The following is a 15,442-nucleotide window of genomic DNA, read 5'->3' on the forward strand; positions in this document are numbered from 1 at the left end:
TTAATGTTTTGCTTCTTACACTTTACATACCGAGACTTGCCTACAGCACTTATTTATTGTTGCTCTTATAGTTGTGTAAATTGCTTCCTTGTCCTCATTTGTAAGTCGCTTTGGATAAAAGCGTCTGCTAAATGACGAAAATGTAAAATAAAAATTACAAAGTACAAAGAGCTTTTTACATTGGATTTACCATCAATTTAATATGAAGATCCAGAAGAAATAATAATTTAACATTAGAGAAAATATATTATGGGATTGAGGTATTTTACTGTGCTACCATGATAATAAAATAGCATTTGTATGTAGTCAAAGTAATATGATAACGGAGATTTTAATTGCTAATCTAGAGTGCGTTTCCCAAAACCACCGTTAGCAAACTAAGGTCGCAAGTTCCGTCTTTACAAACATAGTTCGTTGATTTGCTGTTTCCTAAATCCATCGTTCCAATGAACATTTGCAAACTGCGTCGCAAACTTGTGCACATGCGTCTACACCTCTAGGGATGTAATTAGAAACATAGTTCCTGGCTGTGTTCTTTTCCCAGTTATCCCCCCTATGCCCTATTCATTTAGAACATTCTAACATTTAAACTTGGAATTATTTAAAATAAAAAAGCATTAAGGTCATTTCTCTTAGGTGTAATTTGCTTTCAAAGTATTTTTTCAGTTCAGTTTTAGCAATCTGCATGTTTGCCATGTGCTTCCTTCGCAGTGCACTTTGAAAACATTGATATCATTTGGAACACAGCCGTGGCTCATGATAATACTATAGGTGACCTATTATTTAATAGCGGAATTTACGTTACGTCTCCAAAGCTTGTAAAACAAAAAACATAGCATACGTTAAGGCTTTTAATTTATAGTAGGTTATTTATTAAGTATCTGTACTGTATATAACATGGGCCTGCTGGTTAAAAGATTTCTGCAGTAGCTTGCATGTCACATTGTAAAAATAAATACTTAATAATAATAATAACAATCATCATTATTAATATTATTATTAAAGTATTCTTTCCTTATAAATATTAAATTTGATTTCTTAAGACAACGCCTCATTTATTTATTTATTTATATGATTTATATATGATGTTAGAATACGTGTTCGCTTTTGTAAGTGATTTTATGTTTTAGATAAGGGTGTCACGATCCTCCAAATCCTCGATTCGATTACATTTTCGATTCTAAAGTCACGATTCAATAAAATTTACGATTATGAATAATTAATTAATTAATAACGAATTAATTATTTGTAGCCTACCGTTTAAACTACCTGATCTGCATGGTCTTTGTTTTACCCATAAACAAATTATACAGTAAATAAATAAAGGTTCAAGAGTTCACACTTAAATAATGCTTGACTATTTAAGCTAGTTTAGCATGCTGTCCCGGGAGAGAACCCTGAGCTCGGTGATAGATGAGCCCAAGGCTCCCGCCTGGTCAATAAGCATTTGGAGGGATATGAGATCAGGTAGTACTCGATAGCTTCCCAAAATAGATCACTAGTTGTGCTAGTTTGTAGTAAGTGCTCGTAACTTTAACTTTTGTTGCATAGCTTTTGAGTGTGGGAGGAAACCGGAGTACCCGGGGAAAACCCACGCGAACACGGGGAGAACATGCAAACTCCGCACAGAGAGTACCGGTTGGCTCAGCTAGTGTTGAACCAATGACCTCCTTGCTGTGGGGCAACAGCGCTAGCCACCAAGCCACCGTGTCGCCCAAACTGAGGAGGAGGGAGAAGGGATGGATGGGGGGGGGGGGGTGGGTTCCAAAACGAAGATGAGGATTGAAGTTTAGGCTGGATATCAGCTGTAGTCAATCCCATCACGTGCTCCTCTCTCTTAGTTTGAGAAACTTCACTAAGTTACACACATAATTCACACATAATTACCACATGTCAATTACTTTTTTCTGCGAGACTCGTGAATAGGCAGAGTGATCTGTGTCGTTATAATGGCGTCGGTAAAAACCAACAGGAACCAGCCAACAGTATCTGAGGTATTCGCTAAAATGAATAAGTACTAGTGTGAAAGTAAAAGATGGAAGCAGTCTACTGACTCGCTGACTGCCTGGACCAGCTGTCTCGAGCACATGACTGTATGTGCGTCTGTGTCTGTGTGTGAATGAGTGTGTGTGGTCACGTGATGTGTGTTTTCAGCGGTAGAGAGGAAGGAGGGCTGCTCAGAAATGCTACACGCCAGTGTGGATGTCAAATCATTTTCGTTCTAAAATGCCATTTAAAAACAAACACCTATTAGTGTAAACAGGGTGTGAGTGTGTATTTTTCGCGAGCGGATTTACAACGGGGGCGGTCGGAGGATCGTGATGTGCCCATCATCTATCGGCCCAACCCTAATACGTACATAGCAGAGCTTGCAAACTGTGTTTTTGTTGTCGACAACATGAACATTGTCAACATAACTCAAATCCAAAATACTTCCTCCAGCGACTTTATTGAAAGAGGAGAGGGTTTAAGCTCTGTCGACAGGTGTCCTTGCATTTGCAGCTTAACAAGCACTTCAACAAGCCTGTTTTTTCCCGCTTGGCAAGCCAAGCTGACGTGACATGGGGGCGTGGCAGCATCGACGATTCTATTTTTCGATATTGATAATCAAAATTGAGCATAAATTTTGATCGATTTCGATTTAAAATTGAAATCGTGACACCCTTAGTTTTACAATAGAATATGTGCAGTTTAATCTTAAACTAGTTTGAGAGGTGTACGTGCTCATGATTGACCCAGCTGGCTCACATTAGCTAATCATGATCCTCCAATCAAAGGATCTCACATCACTATATACAGTAAATCCTCATTTCCTTTCTACAACTATCTTCGTCTGGAAGAAACCCCCTTGCTCTCCTTCTTCCTCCTTGAAGCTGCGGTCACACTAGAGTTTGATAATGTGAAATTCTGTCATGCGTCGCTTTGAAAAGGGGTGGGAATAAAGTTCTAAAGTTTTAAAGTTCTGTTCAGAGAGGTCGTGTTTTGATCCTCGATTGGTCTCACGCAGTCAAGTGATGCGATTTCGCCGGTCAGAGTTCACCAAGCTTGAACTTTGCACCGCAGAAACTTGACGCATGACCCTGTGTTTCCGGTCTGACGCATTCACGTGCGTATGAATGGAAGTCTATGAGGAGAAAAGTGCAGTGTGACCGCAGCTTTATCCAGAATGGGCGGCATGACGCATAGCCCTTCGCCGTGGCCGTCGGCGTCACTGACGTGCACCTGTCAAAAAATAAAACTACACGTCGCAATGACGCGTAGTGCAAGCTCTGTGATTGGTCGGATTGGTAGCGCTGACGAGTCTGGGCGGGACCGAGAGCTGCGCGAATGGTGCGAGCTGGGCGCGAGCCCAATGGAGCGATTGTCTACAAGTGTGAAGTCCCGTAAAGGAGCTCCTGATGGAAAGTTTTGTTTTGTGTTTACCTCATAGTTAAAGTTGTTGCACATTCGCCGGTTCCTGCCTCAAAATGAGCGAGTTTGAGCCACTTGTACATCCCGGAAGTGTTCAGAAAAGCAAAACAACAGCGAAGAAACTCGACACAGAGGAACATTTACACCTCACTGCCAACTAGCGTTTCGGAAGTGTTAATGCAGACCAGAGACAGCGCACAGAAGTATAAATGCACAGCTACACACGTTGCATGCGCCGATGGTTACGCTGGTCACTTGACGCAGAAATATAAACCAGGCTTTACTCTCAGAAAGTTCACCTTAAGGTGCTTTCACACCTGTGAATCGATTCAGTTGTTCCGAAACAGAGATTACAAATGTTACATTGTTGCTCTTTGCTCTTGGAGCGGTTCGCTTTCACACTGCAAAGTTTCTAATCGGACCAAAAGAGCTAAAACAAGTCACGTGCGAGTAAACTCTCCTTACATTGGTCAGTGTCAGGGTTTATTTTGCAGCGTCCCGCTCAGCTGTCAGGAGAGGTGGTGGTTTGGTGGTGATTGACAGGGTGCGCGCGTGACATGTCTGAGGAGAGACACGGTGGGGAGGGGTGAGAAGGATGCGCTACAATGCCTATTTGAGGACTGGGAGAGAGACACGAGATTACCAGGAGATCATCACTCGTTTGCGGGCATCCGGAGACTCGCGAAACTTCCCGCCCTACTCATAATTCTCTCTTCATATAGCCGTAAGCCTATTACATATCCATAAAACACTGTGATATAACCGCGCTCATATCATATCGCTTTCTCACTGTAATCGAACCGCTCCAGTGTTCGTTTCAATCGAGCCGAGACCACCTCATTCAAGCGATCTCGGAGCGATTACTTTGGCGCGGAACAGAGCGCGATTGCCCTGTTCACATATGCCAAACGAACCGCGCTAACTGGGCAAACGAGATACGTTCCGAAACAAAAGTGTAGGTGTGAAAGCACCCTTAGACTCAGCAGCGGGGGAGTTTGAGATTGACCTGAGCTCAATTTTTCCCTCGCCCTGCGAAAGGAGGGAGCCCTGGGCCCGGGGATCCCTTAAGCTTAGGGTTCTCTCCCGGGACAGCACGCCAAACAAGCTATGTAGAAATCATGAGCAAAGTGTGAACTCTTGAAGTAATGTTCTCTATAATTTGTAAAGCAAACACAAGCCCCTTTATGTACGATTTACATATATTTCAATTAATATGGACAGCGAGTGCATTACCAAAACTAATATTGGATTTTATTTTAAATAAATTGAGTTTTTGTAAAACAATATAATTTGCACAAATAAACAATGGGGTTCCTCTCTAAAGAAGTAGTTACTCCACCCTATTTAGAGCGTCATTATGGGCGTTTTACATTACAACTAACAAAGTTCAAGCGATGGATCTGCGATAGAGAAACTACAGGTTATGGCCGCGAGTTATGTCGTTGTTTGGGAAACGCACCCCTGGTTGTGTGTTCATTACTGATTTTTTTTCCTCCCATCACTATATACAGATGCATGATGATGATGAATGAAGCAGCTGGTACCTTTACACTTTCTCCCAGCATTCTCCTCCACCCATTGCACTCTGGGTAATCCCTTCAGCAGACTCAGCAGGTAATTTACCACGGTATCTTTGTGCTGAGAATAAAAAAAAAAACAAATTTTATTTTCCTTTGGCTTAGTACCTTTGCTCTTCAGGGGTCACCACAGCAGAATGAACTGCCAACTATTCCAGCATACGTTTGGCAAAGATGCCCTTTCCAGGTGCAACCTAGTACTGGGAAACATCCATACACACTCATTCACACACACTCATACACTGCGGCCAATTTAGTTGATCAACTCTCCTATAGCGCATGCGTTTGGACTGTGGGAGAAACCAGGGCACCGGGAGGAAACCCACACTAACACGGGGAGAACATGCAAACTCCAACCAGAAATGACAAGCAAGAAGGTTGCTGGTTCGAGTCCCAGCTGGGTCAGTGGGGATTTCTGTGTGGAGTTTGCATGTCCTCCCAGTGTTGGCGTGGGTTTCCTCCGGGTGCTCTGGTTTCCCCCCACAGTCCAAACACATGTGGTATACACAACACTCACCTGTAAATCAGACTCGACCAGAAACACAGCCAGAGCGATGACCGCATCTCTGCGCCGCACATCCAGAACAAACACACCACGACTGTCACAGGGACACATACACAGCAGCTTCTGCACCTGTGGACATGAAAACACACACACACACACACACACACACACACACACACACACACACACACACACACACACACACACACACACACACACACACACACACACACACCAGTCAGGGTCATGACAACTCTAGATTTTTTAGAGCGTACATTGCTGGGTTGTTGTGTTTGCTCTAGAAATGCCAGGTTTTCGTAACCCAAAGCTGGGTTAAATATCCACAAACCCAACACTTGTGTTGAAAAGGCTCAAAGTGGATAACATTTTTATTTATTTAATTAAAAAACAATAATTAACCCAGTGTTGGGTTTGTTCATATTTGACCCAGAATTTGGGTTTCTGTTTTTTGATTCGATAATCAAAATTGAGCATAAATTTCGATCGATTTCGATTTAAAATCGAAATCGTGACACCCCTTAGTTTTACAATAGATTATGTGCAGTTTAATCTTAAACTAGTTTCGACAGGTGCACATGCTCATGATTGACCCAGCTGGCCCACATTAGCTAATCATGATCCTCCAATCAAAGGATCTCACATCAATACATACAGTAAATCCTCATTTCCTTTCTACAACTATCTTCGTCTGGAAGAAACCCCCCTCCTCTCCTTCTTCCACCTTGAAGCTTGGAAGTTGTGTTAAACACAACATAACCCAACAGTTGTGTTAAAAAGCCATTTAAATTAAATAAAAAAATTACCCAATGTTGGGTTTGTCCATATTTGACCCAGAATTTGGGTTATGACAACATTTTTTGAGCGTAGATGGATTGTTGCATACGCTCTAAAAATGCAGAGTTGTTGTAACCCAATGCTGGGTTAAAAATGCTCATTTAATTTTATTTTTTTAAATATATTAACCCAATGTTGTGTGTGTCCATGTTTGACCCAGATTTTGGGTTACAACAACTCTACATTTCTTTAAAGTGTACACTGCTGGATTGTTGTGTACGCTCTAAAAAATGCTGGGTTGTTGTAAGCCAACGCTGGGTTAAATATAGACAAATGCAATAGTTGTTTTAAAAAGGCTCATTTAAATTTCATTTAAAAAGAGCCCAATGTTAGGCGTGTCCATATCTGACCCAGAATTTGGGCTATGACAACTCTGCATTCTTAGAGCGTATATGCTGGGTTGTTGTGTATGCTCTAGAAATGCCTGGTTGTCGTAACCCAATGCTGGGTTAAATATGGACAAATGCATTTTGTTTTGAAAAGGTTCATTTAAATTTAATTTAAAAAAAAGTTTAACCAATGTTGGGTTTGTCCATATTTAACCCGGCATTGGGTCATGACATCTCTGCATTTTTTTAGAGTTGTACACTGCTGGGTTGTTGTGTGCACTCTAAAAGATGCTGGATTGTCATAACCCAATGCTGGGTTAAATATGGACAAACCCAACAGTTGTTTTTAAAAGGCTCATTTAAATTTAAGGACAAAAAATTAACTCAATGTTGGATATGTCCATATTTGAAGTTTGCGTTATGTAACCCCAGCTCTGCATTTTGTTTTTGATTGTAGAAATCTTGCAATTGGTCATAAATCCCACAGGCTGATCCTCAGCAGCGGCAGTATCTCTGATAAAAGCTTGAGATATAAAAAACTTCCTTCTGAGACGGAAATAAGCAACAGCTCGATCTGCAGAACAAGAACAACCTGTTCACAGATTCACGCATGCTTTGACATCTCGTGAGTTAGCCCACTGAAAATAACATGATTTCTGACCCAGTGGGTTTAACACACTCAAAGAAATGCTGAGTTATATTAACCCAGAGATGTCCAGACTCAGTCCTGGAGGGCCGGTGTCCTGCAAAGTTTAGTTCCAACTTCAATCAGACACAAAACACGACCTCTCTGGACAGAAATTTAAAACATGGAGCAATCGCTCGCTTTTTTAAAGCCTAATAATCTTGTTTAATCCCGCCCCTTTTCGCAGCGCCGCACGACAGAATATCGCAAGCTCAAATTCTAATGTGACCGCAGCTTCACTAGGCTCTCTAGAAACATCCTTGCGGGTGTGTTGAAGCTAGTTGGAGCTGAAATCTGCAGGACACCGGCCCTCCAGAACGGAGATTAGAGTGGACACGCCTTTATGAACCCAACGTTGTGTCAAATAAGGAGAAACCCAACAGCTAGATTACAAAAAGTGTCATTTAAATGCAATTAATTAGTTGTTTAGACCCAGAGTTGGGTCAAATATGGAAAAACTCAACTATTAGATTACAAAAAAAGTGTCATTTAAAATGTAATTGATTTAAAATATATATTCAAATAATACATCTTTATATTATTCTAATTGGCAACAGAGTCCCATCTGGGTCAGTTGGCATTTCTGGTTGGAGTTTGCATGTTCTCCCCGTGTTGGTGTGGGTTTCCTCCAGGTGCTGCTATTTCCCCCACAGTCCAAACACATGCGCTATAGGGTAATTGATTAACTACATTAGTGTGTGTGTGTGTGTGTGTGTGTGTGTGTGTGTGTGTGTGTGTGTGTGTTTCCCAGAACTGGGTTGCAGCTACAAGGGCAACATATGCTGGGTAAGTTGGCGGTTAATTCCGCTGTGGCGACCCCTGATGAATAAAGGGACTAAGCCAAAGGAAAATGAATGAATAATACATTTAAATAATTTTCTAAAATCGTAAATTTCTAGGCTGTTTTAACCCAGTGTTGGGTCAATTTTGGATTAACCTGTTGGGGGGGGTTTTATTAAATTTTTTATTATATTTTTTACCTAATGTTTGAGTTTGACCATATTTGACCCAGAATTTGAATTACAACAACTCTGCATCTTTACAGTGTACACTGCTGGGTAGTTGTGTATGCTTTAAAAATGCTGGGTTAAATATGGACAAACCCAATAGCTGTGTTAAAAAGCCTCATTTAATTTTAATTAAAGAATTAACCCAATGTTAGGTGAGACCAAATTTGAGATTTGCATCATATAACAACTACTCAGCATTTTTTAGAGTGTAGAAATGCTGCTGGGAAAAACGCTGGGCTGTATTGACCCAACCTTGTGTCAAATATGGACTATTAGATTATAAAAAGTGTAATTTAAATGCAATTAATTAAAAATAAACTCAGATAATACATTTAAATAATTAAAAAAATTTTTAGGTTGTTTTAACCCAGTGTTGGGGCAATTATGGACTAACCCAACTATTAAGTTATTATTATTATTTATTTATTTATTTTAATTTAGTTTAGTTTACGTTTAACCCAATGTTCGGGTTTGATCAGATTTGACCCAATGTTGGGTTACAATAACCCAGCACTCATCAGAGAGCAGTGCTGCTGATGTTTGCCTGCAGTGATGAATCTGTCCATGTGTAAATGCATCTGACAAGAGCTGAAGCTGAAGTCTAGATCAACACATGATGCAATAAACACCATCATGCAGTCAGTCACAGCAGAAAACACTGCCTTAAGCTGGGTTTTATTAACCCAAAGTTGGAACAAATATGGACAAACCAAAGCTTGGGTTATTTTTTTAATCGCTTTATTCATTTAAATGGCATATTAACAATTGGGTTTGTCAATATTCGACCCAATAGTTAATATTAGGGATGTAACGGTATCAGAATTTCACGGCACGGTAATACCTCGGTATGAATGTCACGGTACGGTATTTATTGAATCATTTACAGGAAAAAACAAAACTTATGAAAATACTCCAAAAAAGTGCCAAAAGTGTCAATGACATACAAATTAGCCATCTATCTGTATAAGCTTTGAAACAGGAACTTCAATTTTAATAACAAAAAAATATTAAACCATGTAAAAAAATAAAGTTTCAATTTAGTATTGTTGAAAACTCCTCACATTCAACATTTAATCACGCACTCACTTAGAGATGGGTTTAAAGGAAAATTATCATATAAATATAATCTGGTAAAAGCTGGTATCTCTGGGTATTTACAATGTCCCCTGCAACAGAAAAAAAACCCTCTCATTTGGGACTGAGGTTTCTGGGACAGAGAGATATGACTTGTCCCAGGTTGACAGCAGTGAGTAACGTTGTGCATTGTCTTTCCCCCACTTGAGAGGACAAGCCATGAGTGAGATAGAGATCTCATGTCTGCATCAATCTAAACAGTGTGCTGTGTTGCTGCAGTCCCCATGACTGATTATTAGTCGTGTTCCCCAACTTGCAGGCACGTGCACACACAGTGCTCAACCTGTGCAGTGCACATGCCCTTTTTAGTCTTGGATAGAAAGTTCCCTTCCAAAATGATCAAAAGTGCCCCCGCGACGCGACATACCCTCCGTCCCCGCTTTACACCCGCTTTAGGGTTTTCCAGCTCTTTTTCATCCCCGCTTCTAGCAGCACATAGATATATACACTAGATGTCGCCTGGCCTATTGTTGTCTATTTGACGGAATGCGTCAATAGCGCCGCCATCTTGCTACAGGGTAGCGCTCCTTTGAAATGAATGCAGGACCAAGGTACAGTTGAGGACTGTGGCCGTACAGATATACACATATACACATATATCTGTGATCGGGAGTTTCCCTGGATGTTAGTATGTAATTTTTTTTTCTTATTACGAAAATTTTTATTTTACTTCACTTTTCTACATTGATGGATCAGTGACCGCACGGGCATTCCTGACAAAAAGCTTGTGTTTGTGTGTACAGAAATGTACTATTCACCCTCCCTGTTAAATTTAATATAATCCGTGTCCTGAAACACACCTCCTCTTCTGCTTTCACTTCTCATACTGACGGAGAGAGCGATTTGTTTGTGAATGAATCCCCGAACGACTCTTTCACTAACGTTAGCCGACAATAATACAAGTTTCTGGCAGCGCAGCATCTCGTTGTCATATTTCTTTTGCATTGTTTGCTGATTTTATTCAACAAAACTAGCATAAGCCGAGTGTTTAGTGCGAGTTGGAGCTGCTTTGCCGTATGGTGAATGCAGTAAGTGACTGTTATCATCAATAACGTTACCTGTTTAGCACAAAAGTACAGGACATACAAAAAACAGAAAAAAACATAATATTACCTATGAAATGTTCTGCCTTTGTGCTTTGTTTTCTTTGTTTGCTCGTTACTACACCCATAGACAGCGCTAAAGTCTCGCATCTTCACGTAATAACACTGTCTTGACTAGTGCAGTTGAACGACATTTGTCCTGGGAGCACTGTACCAATGTGGCGGCGCTATTGACGCATGCTCAGGGTCCCCATGCGATATCTAGTGTATATATCTATGCTAGCAGCACACTCCATTTCCGCATTACTGGATCTGTAGCGACAACAGACCGCAAGGGATTATGGCCAAGCCTGGGCTGATGGGAATTGTAGTTTCCGCTACCTCCCGTTCGCTTCATTCGCCTGAGCAAATTTTCTCAGAAGACCTATAGTTTTACCGAGTCATGCGACTACGGTAATATCGAAAAAAATTAATATTGCGGTATGACGGTATTTACAATACCGTTACATCCCTAGTTAATATTCATTCATATATTTTGCTTTAGTTTAGTATATATTTCAGAGGTTACCACAGCGAAATGAACCACCAACTTATCCAGCATATGTTTACACAGCGGATTCCCTTCCAGCCGCAACCCAGTACTAAAAAACACCCATACACACTAATTCACACACACACACAACGGCCAATTTAGTTGATTAATTTCCCTATAGCGCATGTGTTTGGACTGTGGGGGAAACCAGAGCACCCGGAGGAAACCCACACCAACATGGGGAGAACATGCAAACTCCACACAGAAATGCCAACTGACCCAGCCAGGACTCGAACTAGTGACTTTCTTGCTGTGAAGTGACAGTGCTAACCACTGAGCCACCATGCCGCCCATAAAAAGTGTAATTTAAATGTAATTATTATGGACAACCCCCAACTGTTGGGTTGTTTTTTTAAATTTAATTTAATTTGCATTTTTAACCCAATGTTCGGGTTTGTCCAGATTTGACCCAATGTTGAGAGAGAATAACCCAGCATTCATCAGAGAGCAGTGCTGCTGATGTTTGCCTGCAGTGATGAATCTGTCCATGTGTAAATGCATCTGACAAGAGCTGAAGCTGAAGTCTAGATCGACACATGATGCAATAAACACCATCATGCAGTCAGTCACAGCAGAAAACACTGCCATCCGCCCGGCTGGCACACACTGGCACCGCTGAGAGCCTGGCATCTGTGTTAAAGCCCCCGCACATGTGACAACTCTCAGCTGTCGGGTTTGTTTATCTGTTTAATATGGAGCTGCGCAGTACATCTAAATATCACAAATGTATGTGCGTAATGCAAATTAGGGCTGCACGCACGATAATGGAAAAATATGACTTCAATTGTACAGCTGAGGGCAAAAATATTAGTACTCCTATGCAACATTTATTATTAATTCATTTTCCTTCAGCTTTGTCCAGGGATGCCAAACTCAATTGCTGGAGCCCTGCACAGTTTAGTTCCAGTCCTAATTAAACACACCTGATCAAACTAATTGAGCCCTTCAGGCTTGTTTGAATCCTAGCAGTAAGTGTGTTGAAGCAGGGTTGGAGCTAAACTGTGCAGAGCTGCGGCCCTACAGGAATTGAGTTTGACATCCCTGGCTTAGTCCCTTATTCATCAGGGATCACCACAGCGGAATGAACCACCAACTATTCCAGCTTATTTTATACACAGCGGATGCCCTTCCAGTTGCAATCCAGTACTGGCATTATATCCCAGTGAAGTTTAACTTTAAGGGGGATAGTTCACCCCAAACCCGAAAGTTTACTCAATATAAAGGGTGGGTCATTTATATGGATACACCTTAATAAAATGGAAATGGTTGGTGATATTAAAGTCCTGTTTGTGGCACATTAGTATATGTGAGGGGGCAAACTTTAAGATATGTGGTGACCATGGCTGCGTCTGAAACCACATACTTCCATACTATATAGTATGCTAAAATCAGTATACGAGCCGAGTAGTATGTCCGAATTCATAGAATTCGAAAATCAGTATGCGAGAAGTACCCGGATGACTTACTACTTCCGGCGAGATTCTGGAGTGCACATCCCATGCACGCTCCGCTATTCTATAATGCCCCGCGAGAGAATTCATGAATGGAAGTGAGGCGACGCAACTGACGCAGGTAGGTCACGTGACCATGACAAAATGGCAGATGTAGTGCGTCCGAATTCCATTCATACTTTTCACATTCATACTGTATAGAACGTACTTTTTTAACGGCCGAGTAGTACGTTTAAATTCAAAAGCAGTATCTACTGAGTAGTAGGTGGTTTCGGACGCAGCCCATGCTGGCCATTTTTAAGTCGGCATTTTGTTTTTCAATAGGAAGAGTGTCATGTGACACATCAAACTTATTGGGAATTTCACAAGAAAAACAATGGTGTGCTTGATTTTAACATGCCTTTATTCTTTCATGAGTTACTTACAAGTTTACTTTTAACTGTATAAACGTTTCTTTAAATAAAATCTATTTTGTTCAAAGGGAAAACGTAGTTTTTTTACCCAGACAGTATATGTGAGGGGGCAAACTTTTCAAGATATGTGGTGACCATGGCTGCGTCCGAAACCACATACTTCCATACTATATAGTATGCTAAAATCAGTATACGAGCCGAGTAGTATGTCAGAATTCATAGAATTCGAAAATCAGTATGCGAGAAGTACCCGGATGACTTACTACTTCCGGCGAGATTCTGGAGTGCACATCCCATGCACGCTCCGCTATTCTATAATGCCCCGCGAGAGCATTCATGAATGGAAGTGAGTCGATGCAACTGACGCAGGTAGGTCACGTGACCATGACAAAATGGCGGATGTAGTGCGTCCGAATTCCATTCATACTTTTCACATTCATACTGTATAGAACGTACTTTTTTAACGGCCGAGTAGTACGTTTAAATTCAAAAGCAGTATCTACTGAGTAGTAGGCGGTTTCGGACGCAGCCCATGCTGGCCATTTTGAAGTCGGCCATCTTGGATCTAACTTTTGTTTTTTCAATAGGAAGAGTGTCATGTGACACATTAAACTTATTGGGAATTTCACAAGAAAAACAATGGTGTGCTTGATTTTAGCATGCCTTTATTCTTTCATGAGTTACTTACAAGTTTACTTTTAACTGTATAAACGTTTCTTTAAATAAAATCTATTTTGTTCAAAGGGAAAACGTTGTTTTTTTACCCAGACATTTAAAAAGCAGATAATTTAGAGCAGTAATCACAAAACCATCAAACTGTGATATTTATTTTAAGGTTATTTCCATGCCTAGCGGGGGTGAGAGTGGAGATTGTAACTAGGCCCTGACGTCCCATTCACAAGGGGCTTCAGCGTCGACGCTTGACAGAGGGCGTGTCTGAATTTGGGGCTGACGTGATCATCATAGCAGCGTCAGCCAATGAAATTCAGTCAGCAATAGGCCACTGTCTGAGCTGGTGTATTTGCATACAGCGATCTGATTGGCTGACGCTTCCGTTTGCACTTGAAAAGTTGAACAAGTCCAAACTTTTGCAGCAAGCAATGCCTCTGAAGCAGCGCCGACGGCTCCACAATGCAGTTCTGCAATGCCTGACGTCAGCCATTCAAAGTGAATGGGAAGCGCTGAAGCTGACGCCGCGTGTGAATGGGGTGTGATAGTAACGTCCTTAGAATCATCCTTCCAATCATCCTAACTTCATACTTGCATGCTAATTCCGATCGAATATTCAAAGTAACACGGTAAACAATATAGAGACTTCTAAATGAACGAATATGTGAATATAAAACCAATTTTACCTCTATTATCTAGTAAGAGCTTGATTAGCTGGTTCAGGTGTGTTTGATTAGGGTTAGAGCTAAACTCTCCAGGACCGAGCTTGGACACCCCAGCTTTAAGCTGTATAGAAGTGTCTTGAAAAATATCCAGTAAATATTATTTACAGTCATCATAGCAAAGATAAAATAAATCAGTTATTAAAAATGAGTTATTAAAACTATTATGATTAGAAATGTGTTGAAAAAAATCTCAACGTTAAACAAAAATCGGGAAAAAAAATAACAGGGGGGCTAATAATTCTGACTTCAACTGTATATCAAAGAAAAACAAAACATGGAAATGTCAGTGCAGCCCTAGTGCATATGCCGTGATATATTTAAGATGAGCGTAATATGAATGCAAAATGCAAGCACAAATGTGTAAATATGAAAGTGCATTGTAAGAATGATAACAGCTGTTGCATTACTGCGCAACAAACTTACAGTAGTGACACCTGTCGCGCGCGCGCATCACCAAAACACGCAATTTCATAACAATGCAGGGCTTTAACAGAGAGTGTGCGTTTGTGTGAGTGTCTGTGTGAGTGTGTGTGCGAGTACCTTCTCGACGGGCGCTGGTCGGTGTGCTGCCAGTGAACGCGCGAGTGAAAGCACAGTGTTGAAATAGAAATCACGCGTGGCCATGATGATCCACGGACAAACTCACACACGCACACTTTCTCACACACACAGTTATTCCCGCAGACGCCCGTGGAGAAAGAAAGAAAAGCCAAATGCCGAGCGGCAATACGGAAAGTGTGAAGGCACAAATAACAGCCAATGAATAAAGGCGCGCGACCGAGGCGTGTATTTCTCTTATTGGCTCTTGACACTGATGGATATTTACACTGCTGATGGGGAACAGTAAAATATAAATTCGATTTAAGCTTGATTAAAAAGACATAAGAAGGTAAAGTAATAATAATAACAATAATAATAATAAATAATATATTTTTTATTTTATATTCAATGTTTAGTAAAGTAAAGCTTTCTTAATAGTTATTAATAATTTATAAATAATGAAATAAATTATTATTGCTCCAATTACCACTGCTAATTATTAT

At 40.8% G+C, this 15,442-nt stretch overlaps 1 protein-coding gene across 7 annotated transcripts in view; it reads right to left on the reverse strand.

Moving 5' to 3' along the window:
• The window catches only part of pi4kab (phosphatidylinositol 4-kinase, catalytic, alpha b), a 151,871-nt gene extending 136,733 nt beyond the window's left edge, over positions 1-15,138 (reverse strand). For all 7 annotated transcript variants that reach the window (NM_001441535.1, NM_001441534.1, NM_001441539.1 and 4 more), the window contains 3 exon segments: positions 4,956-5,049; positions 5,506-5,622; positions 14,940-15,138. In NM_001441535.1, coding sequence (NP_001428464.1) covers positions 4,956-5,049; positions 5,506-5,622; positions 14,940-15,023 — 295 coding nt within the window. In that variant the 5' untranslated portion in view covers positions 15,024-15,138.
• Positions 15,139-15,442: the final 304 nt, after the last annotated feature.

Source organism: Danio rerio, chromosome 8 (assembly GCF_052040795.2).
Source record: "Danio rerio strain M-AB ecotype USA chromosome 8, GRCz13ab, whole genome shotgun sequence".
Taxonomy (NCBI): Eukaryota; Metazoa; Chordata; class Actinopteri; order Cypriniformes; family Danionidae; genus Danio; species Danio rerio.